The following is a 20,098-nucleotide window of genomic DNA, read 5'->3' as shown; positions in this document are numbered from 1 at the left end:
CACTCTTTCCTTTTTACAGGCCATCCTTAACATAGCAGTCAGAGTTACCGATCTTTTTAGAACTGAAGTAAAATCATGCCCTGCCTCTCTTCAGAACTCTCCAGTATAGTTCCTATCCCACTCAGAGTAACTGCCACTGTCCTCTCAGAGGCCCAGAACATGTGTGATCTGATACTGATTACCTCTCTTCTCTCCTTTACTCTGCTAAGCCAAACCTACCTCCTTGCTGTGTCTCAATCAGATTGTACCTGGCTCTGCCTCAGGTACATTGCACTCACTACTGCTCAACCTGAAATCTACCAAGTTCAACCTCATACTATATTTTTTCCATGGTAGAAACTTCATCTCTGGATCCAACCCCTTCTGTACAGCCCATGCTTCAGAGATTCATACTCTCTTCTGCTGCTCTAGTTTATTTTTATTTTTTGAGCCTTAATACATGTATTTCCATTATAGTTCATTTTAACCCCTGTAAGCCCAGTCCAGTCAAATTTTATGGGTCAATTGGGCCAAATATAAACATTAATCCAAGAACTGTTCTGTTAGTAACTTACTGCAGTTATGTACCAATAAAAAAGTAGTAACAGGAGTTTCCTTGGATTTAGAAATTCATTCACCAGACTAATCTGTAGTTTGTTTTCCTTAAAATTAAAATAAAAACATTCTTCTCTAAGTTCCATCTCTAAAATCACATTGATAAACACAAAAATGTTTTCTAAATTTGTAGAGAAAACATGCATAAGAAGGAAGACTGAAAGAAAACATAACAACATATAAACATTGGTATTCTCTGGGTGGTGGCATAATTGATGTATTTTTCTCTGTATATTTATATGATTTCTAAAATTTCTACAATGAATATATATTACTTTTATGATGAAAATGACATTATTTAAAAGTTAATTACATCAGAGACTTCCAACCAAGATGGAGGCATGTGTAAATACACTTTGCCTCCTCCCACAACCAAAAAGACAACAGCAAATTTAAAATAAAAATATAAAATAACCAGAACTGCCAGAAAATCGACCTGTATGGATGTCCAACAACCAAAGTATTAAAGAAGAAACATTCATCCAGACTGGCAGGAGGGGCAGAGAGGGGCAGCCAGGGTAGAGAGGACTTGCAGCAAGGTGGGAACTGGCTGACCCAGCTAGGCAGAGGCTGGTAGACTGTCTATCCCACATTTGCATGCAAACAAATTGGGAGGGACAACTGGGGAGCCAGACAAACCATGCAACCCAGGATTCCAGCATGAGCAAATAAAGTCTCAAAACCTCTAACTGGAAAAACTTGTGGGAGTTGTGGTGGCAGGAGAAACTCCCAGCCTCACAGTAGAGTTTTTTGGAGATTCCCACAGGGCCCTAGAAGGTATGCAAACCCACCCATCTTGGAATCAGCACCAGAAGGGCCCAATTTGCCTGTTGGTAGAGGAGGAAGTGACCAAAAGCTGGTGGAAAGCTGAGCAAGCAGCATTGTTCCCTCTTAGACTCTTCCCCCACAAACAGAGCCACAACACAGTGACATAGGTTGCCCCACCCTAGTGAAGACCTAAGGCTCTGTCCCTTACTATATAACAAGCATGCTAAGACAAAAAATATATAGCCCAAATGGAGAACAGATCAAAGTTCCAGAAAAAAATACAACTAAGTGATGAAGAGATAGCCAAACTATCAGTTGCAGAGTTCAAAATACTGGTAATCAGGATGCTCACAGAAATGGTGGAGTATAGTCACAAAATAGAGGAAAAAGTGAACGCTATGAAAAGTGAAATAAAACTAAGTATACAAGGAACCAAAAGTGAAGGGAAGGATACCAGGACTCAAGTCAATGGTTTGGAGCAGAAGGAAGAAATAAACATTCAACCAGAACAGAATGAAGAAATAAGAATTTAAAAAAATGAGGAGAGGCTTAGGAAGTTCTGGGACAACTTTAAACATTCCAACAACCAAATCATAGGAGTTCCAGAAGAAGAGGAAGAGCAAGACATTGAAAACTTATTTGAAAACATAATGAAGGAGAACTTCTCTAATCTGGAAAAGAAAATAGACTTCTAGAAAGTCCAGGAATCTCAGAGTCCCAAAGATGTTGAATCCAAGGAAGCACACACCAAGACACATCATAATTACATTACTCAAGATTAAAGAGAAGGAGAAAATGTTAAAAGCAGCCAGAGAAAAGGAGACAGTTACCTACAAAGGAGTTTCCATAAGATTATCAGCTGATTTCTCAAAAGAAACCTTACAGGCAAGAAGGGGCTGGAAAGAAGTACACCAAGTCACGAAAGGCAAAGACCTACATCCAAGATTACTCTATCCAGCAAAGCTAGCATTTAGAATGGAAGAGCAGATAAAAGTGCTTCTCAGATAAGGTCAAGTTAAAGGGGTTCATCATCATCAAGACCTTATTATATGAAACATTAAAGGTACTTATCTAAGAAAAAGAAGATAAAAAATATGAACAGTAAAATGACAACAAACTCACAACTATCAATAACTGAACCTAAAAAAACAAAAATTAACTAAGCAAACAACTAGAATAGGAACAGATTCACAGAAATAAAGATTACCTGGTGGGTCATCAGTGGGGAGGAGTACGGAGGAGAGTAGGGAAAAGCTACAGGGAGAGTAGGGGATCAAGCATAATTGGCAAGCAAAAAATGGACAGGGGGAGGTTAAGAACAGTATGGGAAATGGAGAGGCCATAGAACTTATATGTATGACCCATGGACATGAACTAAGGTGGGGGAATGATGGTGGAAGGGTGGGTACAGGGTGGAGGGGAATAAAGGGGAGAAAAAATGGGACAACTGTAATAGCATAATGTACAAAATATATTAAAAAAATAAAAGTTAATTATATCAATTTCTATGTTTTAGAAATAAAGTTAAAATTCTTCATTTAAGCAATATTTCTGAGTCAAGTGTATTAACTTACCAGTGTTACTCCTTCATCATTTTTCTCATTAACATTTCCTCCACATGACAGGAAGTGTTTGACATCTGTTAACATACTCATGGGTCTCTGAAGCTTCATCTGGTGCAGTGAGGTCACATCCACTCCTAGGGCAAAAAGAGCCTTTCAAACATAATGCAGAGATGCTTCTCAGCTTCTGAAATGAAAACTCAGTTTCACCTTATATTCATTCAATCTGTTCATATTTGAAGCTTGTCTTCCACTTTGAATTCTCACTCATAGCACTATAATTACTTTTCTTTGAAGCACTTATTTCCAGCTAGAGTGTAGTCTTAAATAATTTTCCTCTTATTATATCCTCAATTTGTGATAGAATACCTTATAATTGGCATGTTCTCAATGGATATACGCTTTAGTATAAATCAACACACACTACCCAGAGTATTTTAAAGTTATATAGTTTTCATTCTCTGTGATTTTTTCTCACCAAAATAGTTGCTGCTAAAAGTGATGTAGTATCATGGAAAAAAAGAAAAAAAAAGACTTTTGTGAAAAAATTGAATCTGAATAAAGTCTGTAGCTTAATATATTGTACATGTAATACTAATTCTTATTACCTGATTACATTTGACAATATCTATGTAATGTTTGGTCTCTGAATCTCTGTCTGGTGCAGCAAGGGCACATGCCTGTGCCAAACTGAAATTACATTAACACATGAAGTTAATCAGAACCTTACCTTTCCTTAACTGTCTCTCCTAAGATAATATTGTTTTTGTAACAATTCAACTTTTTTTTACTCTGTCATCCAGGCAGTATAGGGAGTAATCTACTGTGCTATTATAGGTAATTTTATCATTATGCTGATTACAAAATGACCCATCCATTGATTTTAGCGTAGAATTCTCTAATAATCTCTTGAAAGTGATCTAATACCATTTTTTGTCTCCATAGTAAGGTTCCTAAGATAGCCAAGACTTGTAGGAAGAAAAAGAGTTGAGCTGGCAAATGAAAAATAAAGATAAATAGCCCTGGCTGGTTTGGCTCAGTGATTTGAGTGCTGGCCTGCCAACCAAAAGGTTGCCAGTTCGATTCCCAGTCACGGCACATGCCTGGGTTGCAGGTCCCTGGTGGGGGTCATGTGAGGAGCAACTGCACATTGATGTTTTTCTCCCTCTCTTCTCCTTCCATTCCCCTCTCTCTAAAAATTAGTAAAATATAAAACAAGACACAACTCTATAAAAAAATAAAGATAAATAAACATATTCAAGCCAAAAGGGTGTTGTAACCCTCTTCCTAAGCTCTTTCTTCCAACCCTGATCACAGGCTTAATGTCTGACTGTCCTAGGCAAACAGGGTGCACTGTCTCCCTAATGCTGGGTGACCCTAACGAGGATGGTAAAAAGACAGCATTTTGAATTAACCTTATTAAGCAGAAGAAATACACAAGGTCATTTATGGACTGATTAACTTGGGAGTCCTCTGAAGAATAAACATCAAGGACTAAAGGTGAGAAGACCAGTTTCTGAGAATGTTTCAAAATAGAAAGACCAGAGTTTTAACTGAGGTAGTAACCGTATAATTGGTGAGTGATATGGACATATTAGTGAGATATCAAGAAGGCAGAATCTTTCAGGTTTGGTGAAAATTAGATACGAGAGATTTAGGAGAACAAAAGCCATGTTCAGATAGCTGGGTTCCTGGCTTTAAAGGAACACATATGAAGTATATGGAAGGACAACGATAAGTTCCATATTAGACATGTTATTTCAAATTATTTGACATTCAAGTCAAGATACTTAAAATTGCACACATAAGCCTGAAGGTCTTTAAGGATATCTAAGGTACAAGAATATTCTTAAAAACATGCAGGTGGTAACAACACATGGAAGAGGGAGAGATAAGCCAAAATAGTTTGTAGTGATAAAAGAAGATATTTAAAGCAAAGCCCTGGGAACCACCAACATTTTGGTGTTTGGATATACAAGTGGCACATCCACAGAAAACTAAGTAGAAGCTCAAAGAGGAGGGGAGAACTCTGAAAAGATCTCTGCAGGTGAGAGAGTTTTCTATAACAGAGTGTGATCAAAGTCATCAGCTGTTACAGAAAGATGAGGTAATAGAGAACAGAAAAGTGATCACTGGACAGAGAACCAAGGGGGGCAACCCAAAGATGGCAGGGACCTCTCCAGTGGATCAGTGGGGACAGTGGGCTGAGTAGAGAAAATTAGGAACTCAGGAGAATAAATGTGAGAGACTTTTCCCAAAAGAATAGATTTGAAATGAAGTAGAAAGAGAAGTGTACGATGATATATGTTGAGCAAAGTTTATTTTCTTAATTTATTTTTCAGGGTCACTTTTTTCAGTGTATTATGCTTTATTGTTATTTTTTATTGTTGTTCAAGTACAGTTGTCTCCATTTTCACCCCACCACACCTTCCCATGCCTAACCCATCCCCGCCTCCCACCCTTGAACTCAGCCCCTTTGACTTTGTCCATGTGTCCTTGATACATGTTCCTTGATGGCACTCTCTAGTATTCCCTGTTAGCCCTCTCCCATCTCCTCTCTGGTTACTGTCAGGTTGTTCTTTATTTCAGTGTTTCTGGTTTCAGGGTCTTAAATATAATCCCCCCAGCCTGCCCATGGTGAGCACCTATCTGTCCTGGACCACCTTGATCTCTCCCTGCACTGCTTTCACTTCATGCCGGCTCATTTTATAATCAATTGATTTCCTTGAACACCAGCTGGTTTGCCTTGCACTGGAGATCTAATATGCATCAAATACTCAATCCTCCTTGGTTGTCTTATTTTCTAGCCTGGATAGCTTAGGCGGTGAGCCAAGGTTAATTGCTGTGCCCAGGTGTACAGTGTGTGTCGGTGGTGACAGTACAATTAGAACTTGTGACCAGTGATTTTCCATGTAATCAACTTGCTCACGACCTTGACTGCCTCCTGCCACATGTGTCCTGATGCGACAGCATGATAAGTACTCTGATTTGAAACTGTATGATGCAGAGTGAAAATTCAAGGATTGCAGCTGCCTAGTTAAAAGAAGGTTGTGCTGAAGCATTGGGTGCTAAATAACAATAAAAATTTCATCTTGTAATATTAGAAATTTCTAAGGACACTGGCCCTCACTGTCACAGCAGAGAATTCTAAAAGTGCACCAACAAGGGGAGAATACATTGAATTAGGCAGTATTTACTGGATTTGTGGCAACCAATACAAATTAGTGTGAGGGACACTGTCAGAAATGAACCAGATTGTAAATGAGGTGAGAGAGGGGCAGATGGATGGGAAGGCAGAGGTCAGTGCAACAGCAGTGACAAATGGAAAACAGAATTAAAAATTTAAGAGATATTATATTAATTTGTTCCAGCAAACATGTACTTTACAAACTGACTGTGACAGCCATCACCATGACATATTTTCTTCTAACTCTTCAGAGTCAGTGCCTTCTGGTCATTTTTTCCTTAATCATTTTGTAAAGCAACTTCTCAGAGGAAATGCACTTATTTTTATTTATATAGGATAGATAATACTGCTTTTTCAAACACTAAAATCCTTACCAAACAAAATCCTTTAATGAGTTGGAAAGGTTTGTAAGTAATGTTAATTCTTTTGTAAATAAAGACAGTTAATTCTAGTTTCTGGAGAAAAACATTTATCACAATGGCTATTCAAAAATCAGAACAGTAAGAAGAGCCAGAAAACATCAAATAGAACTGGCACAGCTAAATAAATGACAATCAAGTTCATGCCAATTCAGAACTATATGACTATAGGTCAAGTTTTGCAGGTGTGCAAATAATAAACTTTCCAGCAGTGGAATATGCATAATGTTCAGCTCATTCCATTTAGAAGTAATCAGTGCCCAAGTAAGAGTTGACAAGATGTGAAGAATGCAGGTGATCCCTTAGGTAAAAGTGGGTATATGAACTGAAGGAATGACTCACTACACCACACAGCCTGCACCCCAATTCACTTCTGTCACCCAAACCGTGACTAAGTGACCTTCAATAGCACAAATCAGCTCACATTTGCTCTAATGAAAATAACAGTAATACCTTGCTCTCAGAATTAATGAGACTATTTTTTAAGAACTCATGGCTGCTGAGTACTAATTATTATTATTATTCTAAGCCATTCTCAGAATAAACCTTTTGATTCAAGCCATCTGGAGGAGGCGAAGAGCACAGGGAACAAAAGAGGCAGATGTCGGGCTTTTCTTAGAGGCAAGAAGAATAGAGTCACAAGCATGGTGAGGTTCTGAAAAGTTTTAAACTTTTTCTCGGACAAAAGCTCATATTTGAAGGGATAGAAATTTCATCATTGTTATTTATAGCTAAATATCAGAAAGGAAGAAAAGGGTATGTCTCTTTATTTTAGTACCATATTGAGCTCAAGAATAACTGTGGGTCAAGCAGTGAGCTGGGCAGAGGAGGGCAAAGGGGGAAAAATTGGGACAACTGTAATAGAATAAATAAAACAGAAACAAAACATAACGATACCAAATGCTCCAGGCACTGCAGTCCACACTGCATGAATGTGAAAGTTCAAAGTGCAGGGTGGATAGGGTGATTGGTGCATTTGAAAGGCTCATCTGAGGGGGGTGCTGTTATCTCCAGCTGATTGTAACCTGTAACAGTCCAAGATGTTCAAAAATATCAAGGGACTCAAGAAATACAGAATTTATGTTAAATCATGAAAAAAAAAAGATTTCAAGCACCTCTTATTTTACCAACATTGAACTTACTCATGAAATTATACCCTGGATCTGAGCAATTAAATATTCTTTGTCACTGAATACATCTGGGGCCTCAGCCTCATCTTTTCAGGCCGGCACCATGATCATGGGGCATTTTTCTGACAATGTTTCTGTTTCCAAACATCACCAAGAGTGGATGCTGGGGTTCCAGTGCTAACTGTCCTGACTTAAGCCTTCAGTTACCAGCATGTTGTAATTCTTAAGTAGACCATGGCTCCTAAGAGAATACACTTCAGATGACCTTGCTCTCATTAACTTGAAATTCAATTGCGCTGGTTCACTTCCCTTCTCCTCCCAGTGGAAGACAGATCATAATTACATGCCCAGTTCCACTAATTATGGACTTTAAATGCTTGTTAAAATGTTCCTTCATTGTTGGCCTCTAGAATTTTGCTGGCGTGCAAAAGTGCATTGACTAAATCAACAATGCATTGCAGTAGGAGAGTAAAATGCAGTGTAGAAACATAACTTATTTTATATAGTCTAGGGAAACTACATCAATAAGAAATCATGTAAGCAGACCTGAAAAATAAATACAATTAAAATTCTACCAACCTATCCACCTACTATCTTTCTACAGTTTTTCAAAGCTCAGCCTACCATTTTCATCCAGATAAGTCAATAGGATAGAGCTTGATTCTGTCCCTTCTACGGCATAATCCAATGGGATATTTCCATTAACATCCTGGAGAAGCACGTTGGCTCCTGCCTGTAAGTGAAACAGAACAAATGTAATACATGTATATGGTTAACAGAGAAAGCGGGTCAATCTTTTCATTTCTATCCTAGTCAGAAACCAGATACACAAAAAGTGTACATTAGCTACAATCCTACAGAGAACTGGAATTATTTAAAGACAAATATATTAAATACTTTGTGAGAAACTTTGACAGACTAAAAAAGTTCAACTGACTCTTGCAAGACCCCCTCATCCCTCTAATGAAACCCAAAAAACCCAATCCATGGCTACTGAACCACCCACACCAGTGTGCTGGCTGCACCTACACAGCCTGCCTTGTTTTTCACACAACAGAAGTGCCCCAATGCCTTCGAAGAGTCCAAATGGCAAATTCTTTCATGAACTTTGGCTGATCTTTCTCAAACCATTCTACAAAATCTTTAAGCTCCTTGTTCTCCATAGACACTCATCTGAGAATTGTTCTCACACCATGATATTTTAATAATACCTAGTTGTGTTTTGTTTTTTCCAGAAACTTTTCAAAGGAAAAGCATTATCTGTAGGCATTAATAAATGGAGTTTATTAAATTTGGCTGTTAGGTTTTAGCTTCAAAGGGCCCTCCATCAAGTGCCTATACCTGCTCTACCTTTTGCCCATCTCAGCTTAAATATGATAGATGTGCTTTTGCTCTAAAAAAAAATACTGATCATGTAAATAGTTGCCATTGCTCTACATTCTTTAATGAGCTCCATAAAATTTATCAGTCATGGTTTATATCTCTTCTCCAAGGGCATGACATGAACATGTTCCCAGTGTCCAAGATTTCCCATATTCCTACCAATAGCATGTTATCAAATTCAGGCCAAATGGAAGTTTCCTCCTATTCTTTTTACTAATAGGTATCTGTATTACAATGTAAATATAGTTCATAGAATACCCAAATTCATAAATTTACATAAAATGTATATCACAGTCATAACTTAATGTTAAAGTGTGGAGTTGCCATTTGTCTGTGTGTAAATTATATGCCTGTCTGTGTATAAATATCCTATACCTTAGGCTTTCCAAGGATTGTTCTAAATATATTGTAAAAACAAAACAAAAAAAGTAGGTCAAAGTGGTATGATGTTCCATGTCTTAATATTTTCCCTCCAGAGAAGCAGTGTTGCTAACCTCACTATCTACAGCAGCAGTACCCAACCTTTTTTGCACCAGGGACTGGTTTCCTGGAAGACAAATTTTCCATGGATAGGAGGGTGCGGGGAGTGGTTTCGGGGTGATTCAAGCTTATTGCATTCAAACTCACCTCCTGCTGTGTGGCCTGGCTCCTAGCAGACCTAGATCAGTACCAGTCTTTGGCCCAGAGTTAGGGGACCCTGATCTAGAGTTTACCTCATTATATTTTTCTATAACTACATAAAGATACTCCTTTATTTGAACAGAGCAAGTTATATATTTCAGATTTTCATTTACCTAAGGAAAGGAAGCAATTTTAAGATCCTAAAGACCTAGCTAATAATTCCTTTCTTCTAGTCTCCAACTATGAAAATAAGATTTTGCATACCTACCCAATTATCAATTACTAAAGAATCAATTAAGACACAGACCTATAGGGTATTGATATCAATTTCAATACTAATAGGTAGGAGATAATGGAATTATTCTTTTTCCAACATGGATGTGTTTCAGATAGAATGTTATCTATGGCACATATCTGGGAACAAAACAGTGATGATATTTTTCAATCACAACAAAAATAGATAGGAGAGCTAATTCAGTGCACTTGGAGAGAATATTTCTTTAAAAAAATATTTTATTGTTGTTGAAGTACAATTATCTGCATTTTCCCCCCACCACTCTCCCCGACCCCAGCCATCCCTCCCTCCCTCCCTCCCCTAATTCAACCCCTTCTTGGTTTTGTTCATGCATTCTTTATAGTTGTTCCTGAAAACCCTCCCCCCTTTCCCCCTACTATCCCCTCCCACCTCCCCTCTGGTTACTGTCAGATTGTTCTTAATTTCAATGTCTCTGGTTATATTTCACTTGCTTATTTGTTTTGTTGACTAGGTTCCACTTAAAAGTGAGATCATATAGTATTTGTCTTTCACCACTTGGCTTATTTCACTTAGCATAATACTCTCCAGTTCCATGCATGCTGTCCCAAATGGTAGGAGCTCCTTCTTTCTTTCTGCTGTGCGGTATTCCATCATATAAATGTACCATAGTTTTTTGATCCATTCATTTACTGATGGGCACTTCAATTGCTTCAAGCACTTGGCTATTATAAATTGTGCTGCTATGAACATTGCTGTGCATAGATTCCTATGGATTGGTGTTTCAGGGTTCTTAGGATATAATTCCAGCCAGATCAAAGGGCAGTTCCATTTTTAGTTTTCTGAGGAAATTCCATCCTATGCTTTCAGAAGTAATGAAACTTTCAAAGCAAGTCTGAAAATGAAACATGGTGCTGAATATTTCTGCTGGGCTTGTTCATCAGAATTTCACTCTGTTAATCACTCACTGGTCTGTGCTCCTTAATTACAAGATATTATTCCTTATGTAGATATGTCAGAATTTCCTAATCACAGATCACATCTTATTCCTCTTTATATTCCCAACACTTATTACAGTGCCTGGGACATTTCAGCGCTAACAAAGATTTATTAAAATGAAAATAAGGAGCCACTGAATTATACTAATTATTAAAAATTAAAGGAAAGAATTATAATTTTCATAATAATTTATAACTAAATTTTCTAACCTTTATTTTCAAGGGTGTGTAGATAATATTACACTGTCACTATATGCATAGTTATGTTTTCTGCCTTCAGTCTTTCCATATGGATAATGAAGGGAAGCAGAGTTGCCACCCCGAAATACTCCTTTGGAGATATTTTTCTTAAGATAGTTATGAAGAAACAAAAGACTCAGGAAAAACCTTTCACTTTCCCTCTTAACCTCCCAAAGAAATTTAAATAGAGGACCTTCTCCAAAAAGGAAGACAACCTCAAGATAACTACAGTTTAACATAAACTAGTGTGTGATAGGCAGAGAGGAACCTGACAAAGTCCATTTGTAGATAGTTCTCTCTCGATCCCATTGTTAAACATGGCCCAGAAAACATTTACTTTCCAAACATTTGCTTATTATCTCCCTGTGAATTGCCTTCCTACCCTTTGAAGTCCCAAACCACAATTCCCACTTTCTCCTTAGTTTCAGAATGGCATCTAAGAAGGCATGTCCAGAAAAATTCCAGCAATTGTTAATATAATGTTAATAGTATGTGCAACACTGATATAACCTGGCAGTCAAGGAGCGTGGACTGGAATGCACACATGTGAACAATGACAACTTCACTGTACTAGTCAGTGGGGGCAGTAGATAATGTTGAGTGAGCATGTGTACTGTGTTGCCATCACATTCAAAATGACTGAGTAAGTACAGCAATGAATCTGCATCAAATTTTGCATTAAGCTTGAACATTTTTCTGTGGAAACTATTCAGATGATTCAGAAGGCCACATCTATGGGTGCACCCTTTCATGCTTCACATCTCATGCAGAGGTTTTTGACAGAACCTCAAATCACCCAGGTGACTCAGCCCCACTACCGCCCAGGTTGGGTACCCTATGACTTCTGTCTTTTCCCAAAACTAAAATCACCTTTGAAAGGGAAGAGATTTCAGACCATTGATGAGATTCAAGAAAATATTAATGGGCAGCTAATGGCGACTGAAAAAACTGTGTGCCCAAGGTGCCTACTTTGAAGGAGACTGAGGCATCATTGTCCTATGTACAATATTTCTTGTATTTCATATCTTCTTCAATAAATTTCTCTATTTTTCATAGTGTGTGGCTGTATACTTTCTGGACAAACCTTATAAACCTCAACTGCCCAATTATTCTTTGGGTCTCCATTCTTATGTCCTGCCCCTAAATCTACACTCATATAATACACTTTGGGCATTTTCTCCTATTAACCTGTCTCTGTTAGTTTGATTATTAGCCACGCTACAAGAACTTAGAAGAAAAATTATTTTTTAGCCCCACAATGACATTTACAAAAGACTGACTCCCCACCCCCACCTCTCAATTTCTCTCTTCCCTACATCCTTTCATTTTTGTTTTCTTTGTGGGCTAGAGTCCCCCACCTGTGGTGATCTGGTGTTCTGTCCCACCACCCAGACCATCTGTCCATAGACCAGCTAAGCCATGTGCAATAACAACATAGGTCCTAAAACAGGGGTGTGCAGCCCACATCCTGCAGGTCACATTTGTCCTTGGGTGGCTATGGATGCAGCCCAACACAAAATTGTAAATTTACCTAAAATATTATGAGATTTTTTTTGTGTGATTGCTTGTCACAGTGTATTGAATACGTGGCCCAAGATAACTCTTCTTCCAGTGTGGCCCAGAGATGCCAAAAGTTTGGACACCCCTGTAAGGATCCCTGGAGAAATTGTATTTCCTGAATTAAAATTCTGAAATTGTACGTCTATTTAAAAAAATACCATTGAAAAGATTCATGGCTGATTATTATTCTAAGGCTGACTAACTTAGAAGTTAATGTGCAATTATAGTTGTTAATGGATCCCACTGGAAATAAGGCACTGATGACTTTCAAAGCAGAATGTTTCCTCAAAATGTCAGAAGACTTCTCTTAATATGATCAGGGTGGTCTCACTTCTAGCACGCAGCAAGGGAAATGGCCCACAGGGTTGGGAATTAGTGGTATATAAGGCATTGTATTAGTACTTATTTTTTTAAAAAAGATACTTTGAACCACTGAGGAACATAAAATTAATTTTCCCAGTTTTGCAAAGTGAAAGCTAACAAATAATTCAATTCAATAAAAATATTACTCTTGATATTGTACATTTTTAATGTAAGAATTTGAAACCTGTTTTAAATTACTATTTTTCTCTTCAAGACACAATAATCTTAATATCTTTTTAATATGTTCTTTTAACACTTCAAATTATATTCCATATGTAAGTGTTCACTAGATGACTTCCCAGCTATAAATATAAAAGCCAGAGAAAAGTGTTCCTGAACTGGTGTATGTGTTAATTATATTGTTTCCTTGGAGACATGGCTCAGAATGAGGATTCCAATGGTAAACTAACTTTAATTTTCTCATGGGCTAGTTTGTGCATTTGATTGTATATGCAGTTGTGTTATTTCTGGGGATGAGAAACAGGACAAGTTGAGGATTTTAGACTAGATTTTCAAATATAGAACAAAGACTATCCAAGCCTGCAGTTATTTTATGGAATAATAACTTCAGCAATCACTACACATTTTCTCAATCTTAAGTAATATTTTAAAATTACTGAATGCTATCCTTTTATAAAAACATGAATTAGGAATGAGGGTATAAAAGGATATTGAGAATGAGAGCAGATACAAGATACTTTTTTCATGATTCAAGAAAACTCATTTATATTTGATGCTCTAAGACCTCAGGAGGGGGGAACGGTATAATGTCTTCCTGGTTTTACATTCCTACACTTAATCACCAGATGTCAAATTCCTTATACTGACAATGGCAATTATATTTTGTCTAAATGAAAGAAGAAATTCCAAATTAAGTAAACTACATTAGTAAGAACAGTTCAACAACAAAAAAACTGTTTTGTTCAATATAGACTCTGAGGGCAAGTTCTTCAGCTTGGCTTCAGGAAAATCAATCAATCACATAGTGATTGGTTTTCATTAGGGAAATGAAAGTAATCAATGTTATATATGCAAAATCAACAGAAACTTCTCAAATGTTTTCTGTAATTGAGAACTGTTTAGTTCCTACTGGGAGCCCTAATCACATTTTCTTCCTAATTATCCAAACTGGGAGGCCACCCAACTTCCAATTTGTCCTAAAGTATGTTTCTGGACTATTGAAAATGGAATTCAAATATATCATTTCCCACAAACAGGAATCTAATTTACTGCCTATCAGGTGACATATGAACATTAAATATTATTTTACTTTATGTGACAATTTAGTGTCAATGACTATACTTATCAATTGTTTTAGTAATTCTCTAACACATTAATAATAAAATTTTCACTAGAGCTACCTAATAGAATTTTAGTAAATACCATGTTTTATACACTAATACTTTTAGGTAATTTTTTATTTTGATATAATTTCAGGTTTACTCAAAGTTGCAGGAGTAGTAAAAAGAATTCCTGTATACATGTTTGGGCTGAACTGCATCCCTCAGAAAGAAATGTTGAAGTCCTAACCCCCAGTACCTGTGAGTGTGACTTTGTTTGGGAACAAAATCTTTGTAGATATAATTAGCTTAGAGCACGCCATGTTGAAGTAACCAGTATGATGGTGTCCTGTGTTCTAAAATATTATTTTTTTCTTTCCCAAGATCTGATATTCTTAAATATAATTTTTTAAAAAAGTTCTTTGTACATTTCAATCTTCATTCTACTGATGTAGGTATCCACTATATAATTTTTCAGATACAGAGGGATGATAGGCCCGTGGAGATGGCTGCAGATTAGAGTGATGCTGCAATAAACCAGGAAGAGCCTGGAGCCACTGGGAGCTGGAAGAGAGGAGGAAGGGTCCTCTCATTAAAGTTTCAGAGAGAGTGTGGCCCTACTGACACCTTGATTTCGAACAGAATTCGAACAGGTTCGAAACAGAATTCGAACCTGACCTCCAGAATTGTGAGACAACAAATTTCTGTTGTTTCAAGCCATTCAGTTTGTAATGCTCTATTATGGCCTCCCTAGAAAATTAATATTCTTAATACTCTACCCTTTATACTTTTCTCTCACTCTCCCTCCCTCAATTTTTTTCTCTTTCATTTTTCTTGAATCATTTACAATTGAGTCACAGATACCCTGTCCCATTACCCCTAAATATTTTAGTATGTATTTCATAAGCACAAGGATATTCTCCTGTACAAAAGTAATGAAAATCAGAAAAATTTAACATTAATAAATGCTATTATCTAAATCACAGTCCATATTCAAATATCATTAATTTTTCCAATTATATCCTTGATAACTATTTTCCCCTGACTCAGGGTATAATCCAAGGTCACTCAGTGCATGTAGTTGCTTTTTCTTTTTTAATGTCCTACAATTTGGAGCAGTTCTTTGTATTGTTTAGAGATCTTCTCTGATGTGTTCTTACAATAAGACTTTTGACAGGAATAGCATGGAGGGGGATGGCATATTCTTTTCAATGTTATCAGATGAGAAGACGCGTGCTATCCCTTGGTCCCATAACTTTCATCACCTGGTTAAGATGAATTGTTTGTTTTGCAATGCAAATCTGCAGCTAAGAATCCAGGAGAGTTCATGCTGATGTCAATAGACAAATGAATACCTGACTATACAGGAGAAGAAAAAGCTTATCCTTATAATATAATAGCAACTAATAAATGTGGAAAGTGATAAAATTAGAAGTTACCATTCATTATAGTAATAATTGATTCAAATGAGAGGTATCAGAGGATGCTAAAACTGTATCAAATGTCTACTGAAGAATAAAATATCTACATAGTGCTCAAGTATTTTGTCACAAAATATTCCATTTAAATATAAAAATGTTGGCTTCTAACTAGTTTGGAAAAATAGAAAAATAGTATGAGTGGCTGTTTTGTGCTTTTGAATTGTAAATGTTTTCTCATCTTTTGTAGAAAATTTTGGTTTTATGCACTACAAGGAATAGTGAAAGTTATCCCAAACTAAAATATAACATACAAGGAATTATTTTAGGTGAGAAAGTGTGTGATTGGCATTTTGCAAAATTTTATTTTAAGGAACAGGGAACTGTACTGGCAGGCCAGAAATTGCATCAACTCTTTTTTTAAAGATTTTAACATCTTAACATTTATTAAACACTTTCAGCATACAATAAGCAACATAATATATGAGTGTTTTATAGAATAAGTATAATCATTAGAATTACATGCTAGTTCTCAGTGTCTTACAGCAGAGTGATCCAGAAATGGGACACCAATTGAAATCTGAATGATGACTAATCTCTCTGATACATGTAAAGCCTAAACCCAAATGTTCTTCTTCTCTTTTCTCCCCATCATGCCTGAGGCTTCATGCCTACTGTATGTTTCCTATTGCTACTATAACAAATTACCAAGAATTTATGGCTTAAAACTATGCTAATTTGTTGCCTTATAATTTTTGAAGTCAGAAGTCCAAAATGGGTCTTTCTGGGCTAATATCAAAGTGTTGGTAAGGCAGTATTTCTTCTGGAGACCCTAGAGCAGCAATTTCCAGCCAGTGTGCTGGAAGACTTTTTTTTAGTTTTACTGTTGTTCCATTACAGTTGTCCCAGTTTTTTCCCCATTGCCCTCCCCTGCCCTGCCCACCCCCATCTCCCCTCCCACAGTCAATCCCTACCTCATTGTCCATGTCCATGGGTCATTTATACATGCTACTTTACTATACCCTTCCCCGTTACCCCAATTCTCCACCCCTTCCCTTCTGTTCTCTTTCAGTTTGTTCTTTGTTTCCATATCTCTGGTTCTATTTTACTTGTTTGTTTTGTTGATTAGGTTCCTCTTATAGGTGAGATCATATGGTATTTCTCTTTCACCACCTGGCTTATTTCACTTAGCATAATGCTCTCAGTTCCATCCACGCTATCACAAAAATTAGGAGCTCTTTCTGCCATGTAGTATTCCATTGTGCAAATGTACCAGTTTTTTGATCTACTCATTTACTGACGGGCACTTAGGCTGTTTCTAGTCCTTGGCTATCGTAAATAACACTGCTGTGAACATAGGAGTGTATAGGTTCTTTTGAATTGGTGTTTCAGGATTCTTAGGGTATAATCCCAGCAGTGGAATTGCTGGGCCAAAAAGCAGTTACATTTTTAGTTTTTTTGAGGAAATGCCACACTACTTTCCACAGTGGCTGCACCAATCTGCATCCCCACCAACAGTGCAGTAGAGTTCCCTTTTCTCCACAGCCTCACCAGCACTTGTTCCTCATGTCTTCCCCACATCATCTGCACTGCTGCTTCTGACCACCCACCACTTCCGCTGGTGTCTCCCCACACAGACCTTCCTAGTGCCCCTCACACATGTCTAATTCCCCACTGTATGGAATTTTACCCCCTGCAGCATCTTGAAATGGCTATTTCTTTTTTGTCTTTATTTTTTTTATTGTTCAAGTATAGTTGTCTCCATTCCTCTCCCCATGACTGCCCCCCAATTCACCCATCCGCACCCATCCCCACCTCCCACCCTTGATCCTACCCCCCTTTGAATTTGTCCATGTGTCCTTTATACATGTTTCTTGATGATCCTCCCCCTTTTCCCCACATTACCTCTCACTCTGGTTACTGTCAGTTTTGAAATGGCTATTTCTTTACAACTTTCTTCCTAGAATCACTTATCTAAAAGTCCTCATTTCCACCAATTCATCACTTTATATTACCTTACTCTGTTCTAACTTTCTCAGTTTTAATTATGACCAAATATAATAAAAACACATATTTATGTATTAACAGTATCTCACACAGGTTTTATATGAGAAAAACTTCTTTGTCACTGCTACACTCTAATCTATTACACCTTCTAGTATTCTATATTGCTCAGGAAATAACTGTAAGTGAATGAATTAATAAATTATTAAGAATATTAAAGTCTTTACTCAAACATATCACTCATTTTTATCATATTTTATTTTAGATACTATCAAATATCTTCCAAAAATAACACATTTTATTAACTCTACATGTAACCACATGCAATTGTTGCATACTGATAAGAGTTTGTATTTAGAGATTATGTTCTCAGTTGAAAAGTGTTCCCAAAATCCTGATTGGTTCAAATTAAACTTAAGTGTGTTCAAACACTGCTCTATAGCTTTCATAGAATGAAAAGACAGGTGAGGATGATTAGCAAACCCTTCTAGGTTTATTTTACTTGTAGACTTAAGCAATATCCCAAATTCAAATGATTAAATACAGTGCACTTGCATTTCTTAGGAGGATACATTTCTTGGTATGAAAGAATACATTGCTGAATACAGTGGACAAAAGGCTTCTTTTTAAAAAAAAATCATTACACACACTGCCAGTTACAGTTGTATAGTTGTAACACAAGTGGTATCTTAATAGCTCTTTAGAGAACTATTTATTACTTACTTGTTCTCCTTGAACAAAAGTTTTAAAAAAGAATATTAAATTGTATAATTTATATATTTTATCACTAATAATTTTATATTTCAGAACTTCTTTCATTTTTTTCTTGAAATTTCATATGAACACTGAAATTTGAATTTCATATAATTTTCACAGGTCACAATTTTTTTATTCCTGTTTTGATATTTTTGACCATTTTAAAAAGGAAAATGTTAGTTTATGAGTCATACAAAAATGGGCAATGGGCCACATTTGGTCTACATGGCAGAAGTTGCTAATTCCTGGAATACAATAAAATATAGAATCTCTAATACAGATGAGTATAATCTCTCAAAGTCTTGTTTGAAAATTTAGCTCCACTATTTTAATTTATTTTCCTTGTTTCAGCTCTATTGAGGTATAACTTAAATACACCATAGTATAAGTTTAAGGTGTTCAATGCGATGCCTTGATACACAATTATATCTTTTTTTTTTAAGTTAGCAGTTTTAATTATAGGAAAAAGCTCCCTATTTCTTAACATGTTTGTGGTTATTTGTATTTCTTTTCTACATTATCTTTTCAAGAGCTTTGTCTATTTAAAAATTGGAGTTGTGTTTTTTTATTAACATTAAAAAGTACTTATAATTTTTTAGCACTATCTCTTTAGAGGAAAAGCAAAAATTATAAAACCAATCTATTTAAAATGCTGTGTTCAGGTATGATAAATCATACATGTTAATACAATTTAACTTGATTTTCATTATGTTTCCCTCAAATATATGCATCAAATAAATTACATAAATTATTTTATTTATATTTCTTTAAGAAACTATATTGGAAAGCATTTTATGTTGTATCCATATCCTATAAAGTTTTGGAGGTACACTACCATATTAATTCATCTTCATAGTCCTGCACTAAAGAAACCAGTTGAAAATTGTCCCCTAAGTTTTCAAATTCATCTGATCAAAGAATACCCTATATTTGGGATATGTAATAATATTCATTGCTGAAATATTCATGAAGTCTCATGCTAAACAATAAAAGCTGCTACCCTACAGGAAATGCATACTCAAAAGAACAAAAGAAATTTAGATGAAAAGGAAATCTAAATGGGGCTTCTTTCACAGAAGTCCACAAACTGTAATGCATTTTTCACTCTTGCATTCATTAAGGTAGCACGTTTCTTGAAACTGTTAGAAAATGGAAAATGGAATATTAGAACTCAGAGAACTGCAAAATAGGGACATAAAAAGATAAGGCAGAGTTTGAGTTAGAGGTGATAGGAAGCAGAGGAGAAAGAGGAAGGGACCTTCCCTTGAAATGATGGAGAGAAAGGCTTGGGTGAGAAAATCCTGGCTTTGTGCAGGCTTCCTGCTCACTGGTTTTGTGTCCAAAGTCAAACCACCTAATTCTGCCATTTAGTTTGCAAAGCAGAGCCAACTATTAGTACATAAGTATATTACAGGTATCCTCAGCATAAGCCTGCTCATTCTCAGCCCAGTGCTTAACATAGAGAAGGCATGCAATAGCTTGTATCTACACTAACAACTGTAGCTGAAAGATTTAGTGTACCATACAAAATGGATCATTTAAAAAGACAATCATGAACTGTA

At 36.4% G+C, this 20,098-nt stretch overlaps 1 protein-coding gene across 3 annotated transcripts in view; it reads right to left on the bottom strand.

Annotated features, from left to right (window-relative positions):
• MYO16 (myosin XVI) overlaps positions 1 to 20,098 on the bottom strand; it is a 627,599-nt gene that overhangs the window by 380,800 nt on the left and 226,701 nt on the right. For all 3 annotated transcript variants that reach the window (XM_045821913.1, XM_045821912.1, XM_045821911.1), the window contains exons 5-6: positions 8,285 to 8,393; positions 2,937 to 3,061 (exon numbers count right to left, since the gene is read on the bottom strand). In XM_045821913.1, coding sequence (XP_045677869.1) covers positions 2,937 to 3,061; positions 8,285 to 8,393 — 234 coding nt within the window. The remainder of the gene's footprint in view (positions 1 to 2,936; positions 3,062 to 8,284; positions 8,394 to 20,098) is intronic.

The sequence above is a fragment of the Phyllostomus hastatus genome, unplaced genomic scaffold (genome assembly GCF_019186645.2).
Source record: "Phyllostomus hastatus isolate PE091 unplaced genomic scaffold, TTU_PhHast_1.1 phas_scaffold_46, whole genome shotgun sequence".
Lineage (NCBI taxonomy): Eukaryota > Metazoa > Chordata > Mammalia > Chiroptera > Phyllostomidae > Phyllostomus > Phyllostomus hastatus.
The sequence above is the reverse complement of the archived record's forward strand: the minus strand, read 5'-3'. Positions and strand labels throughout refer to the sequence as shown.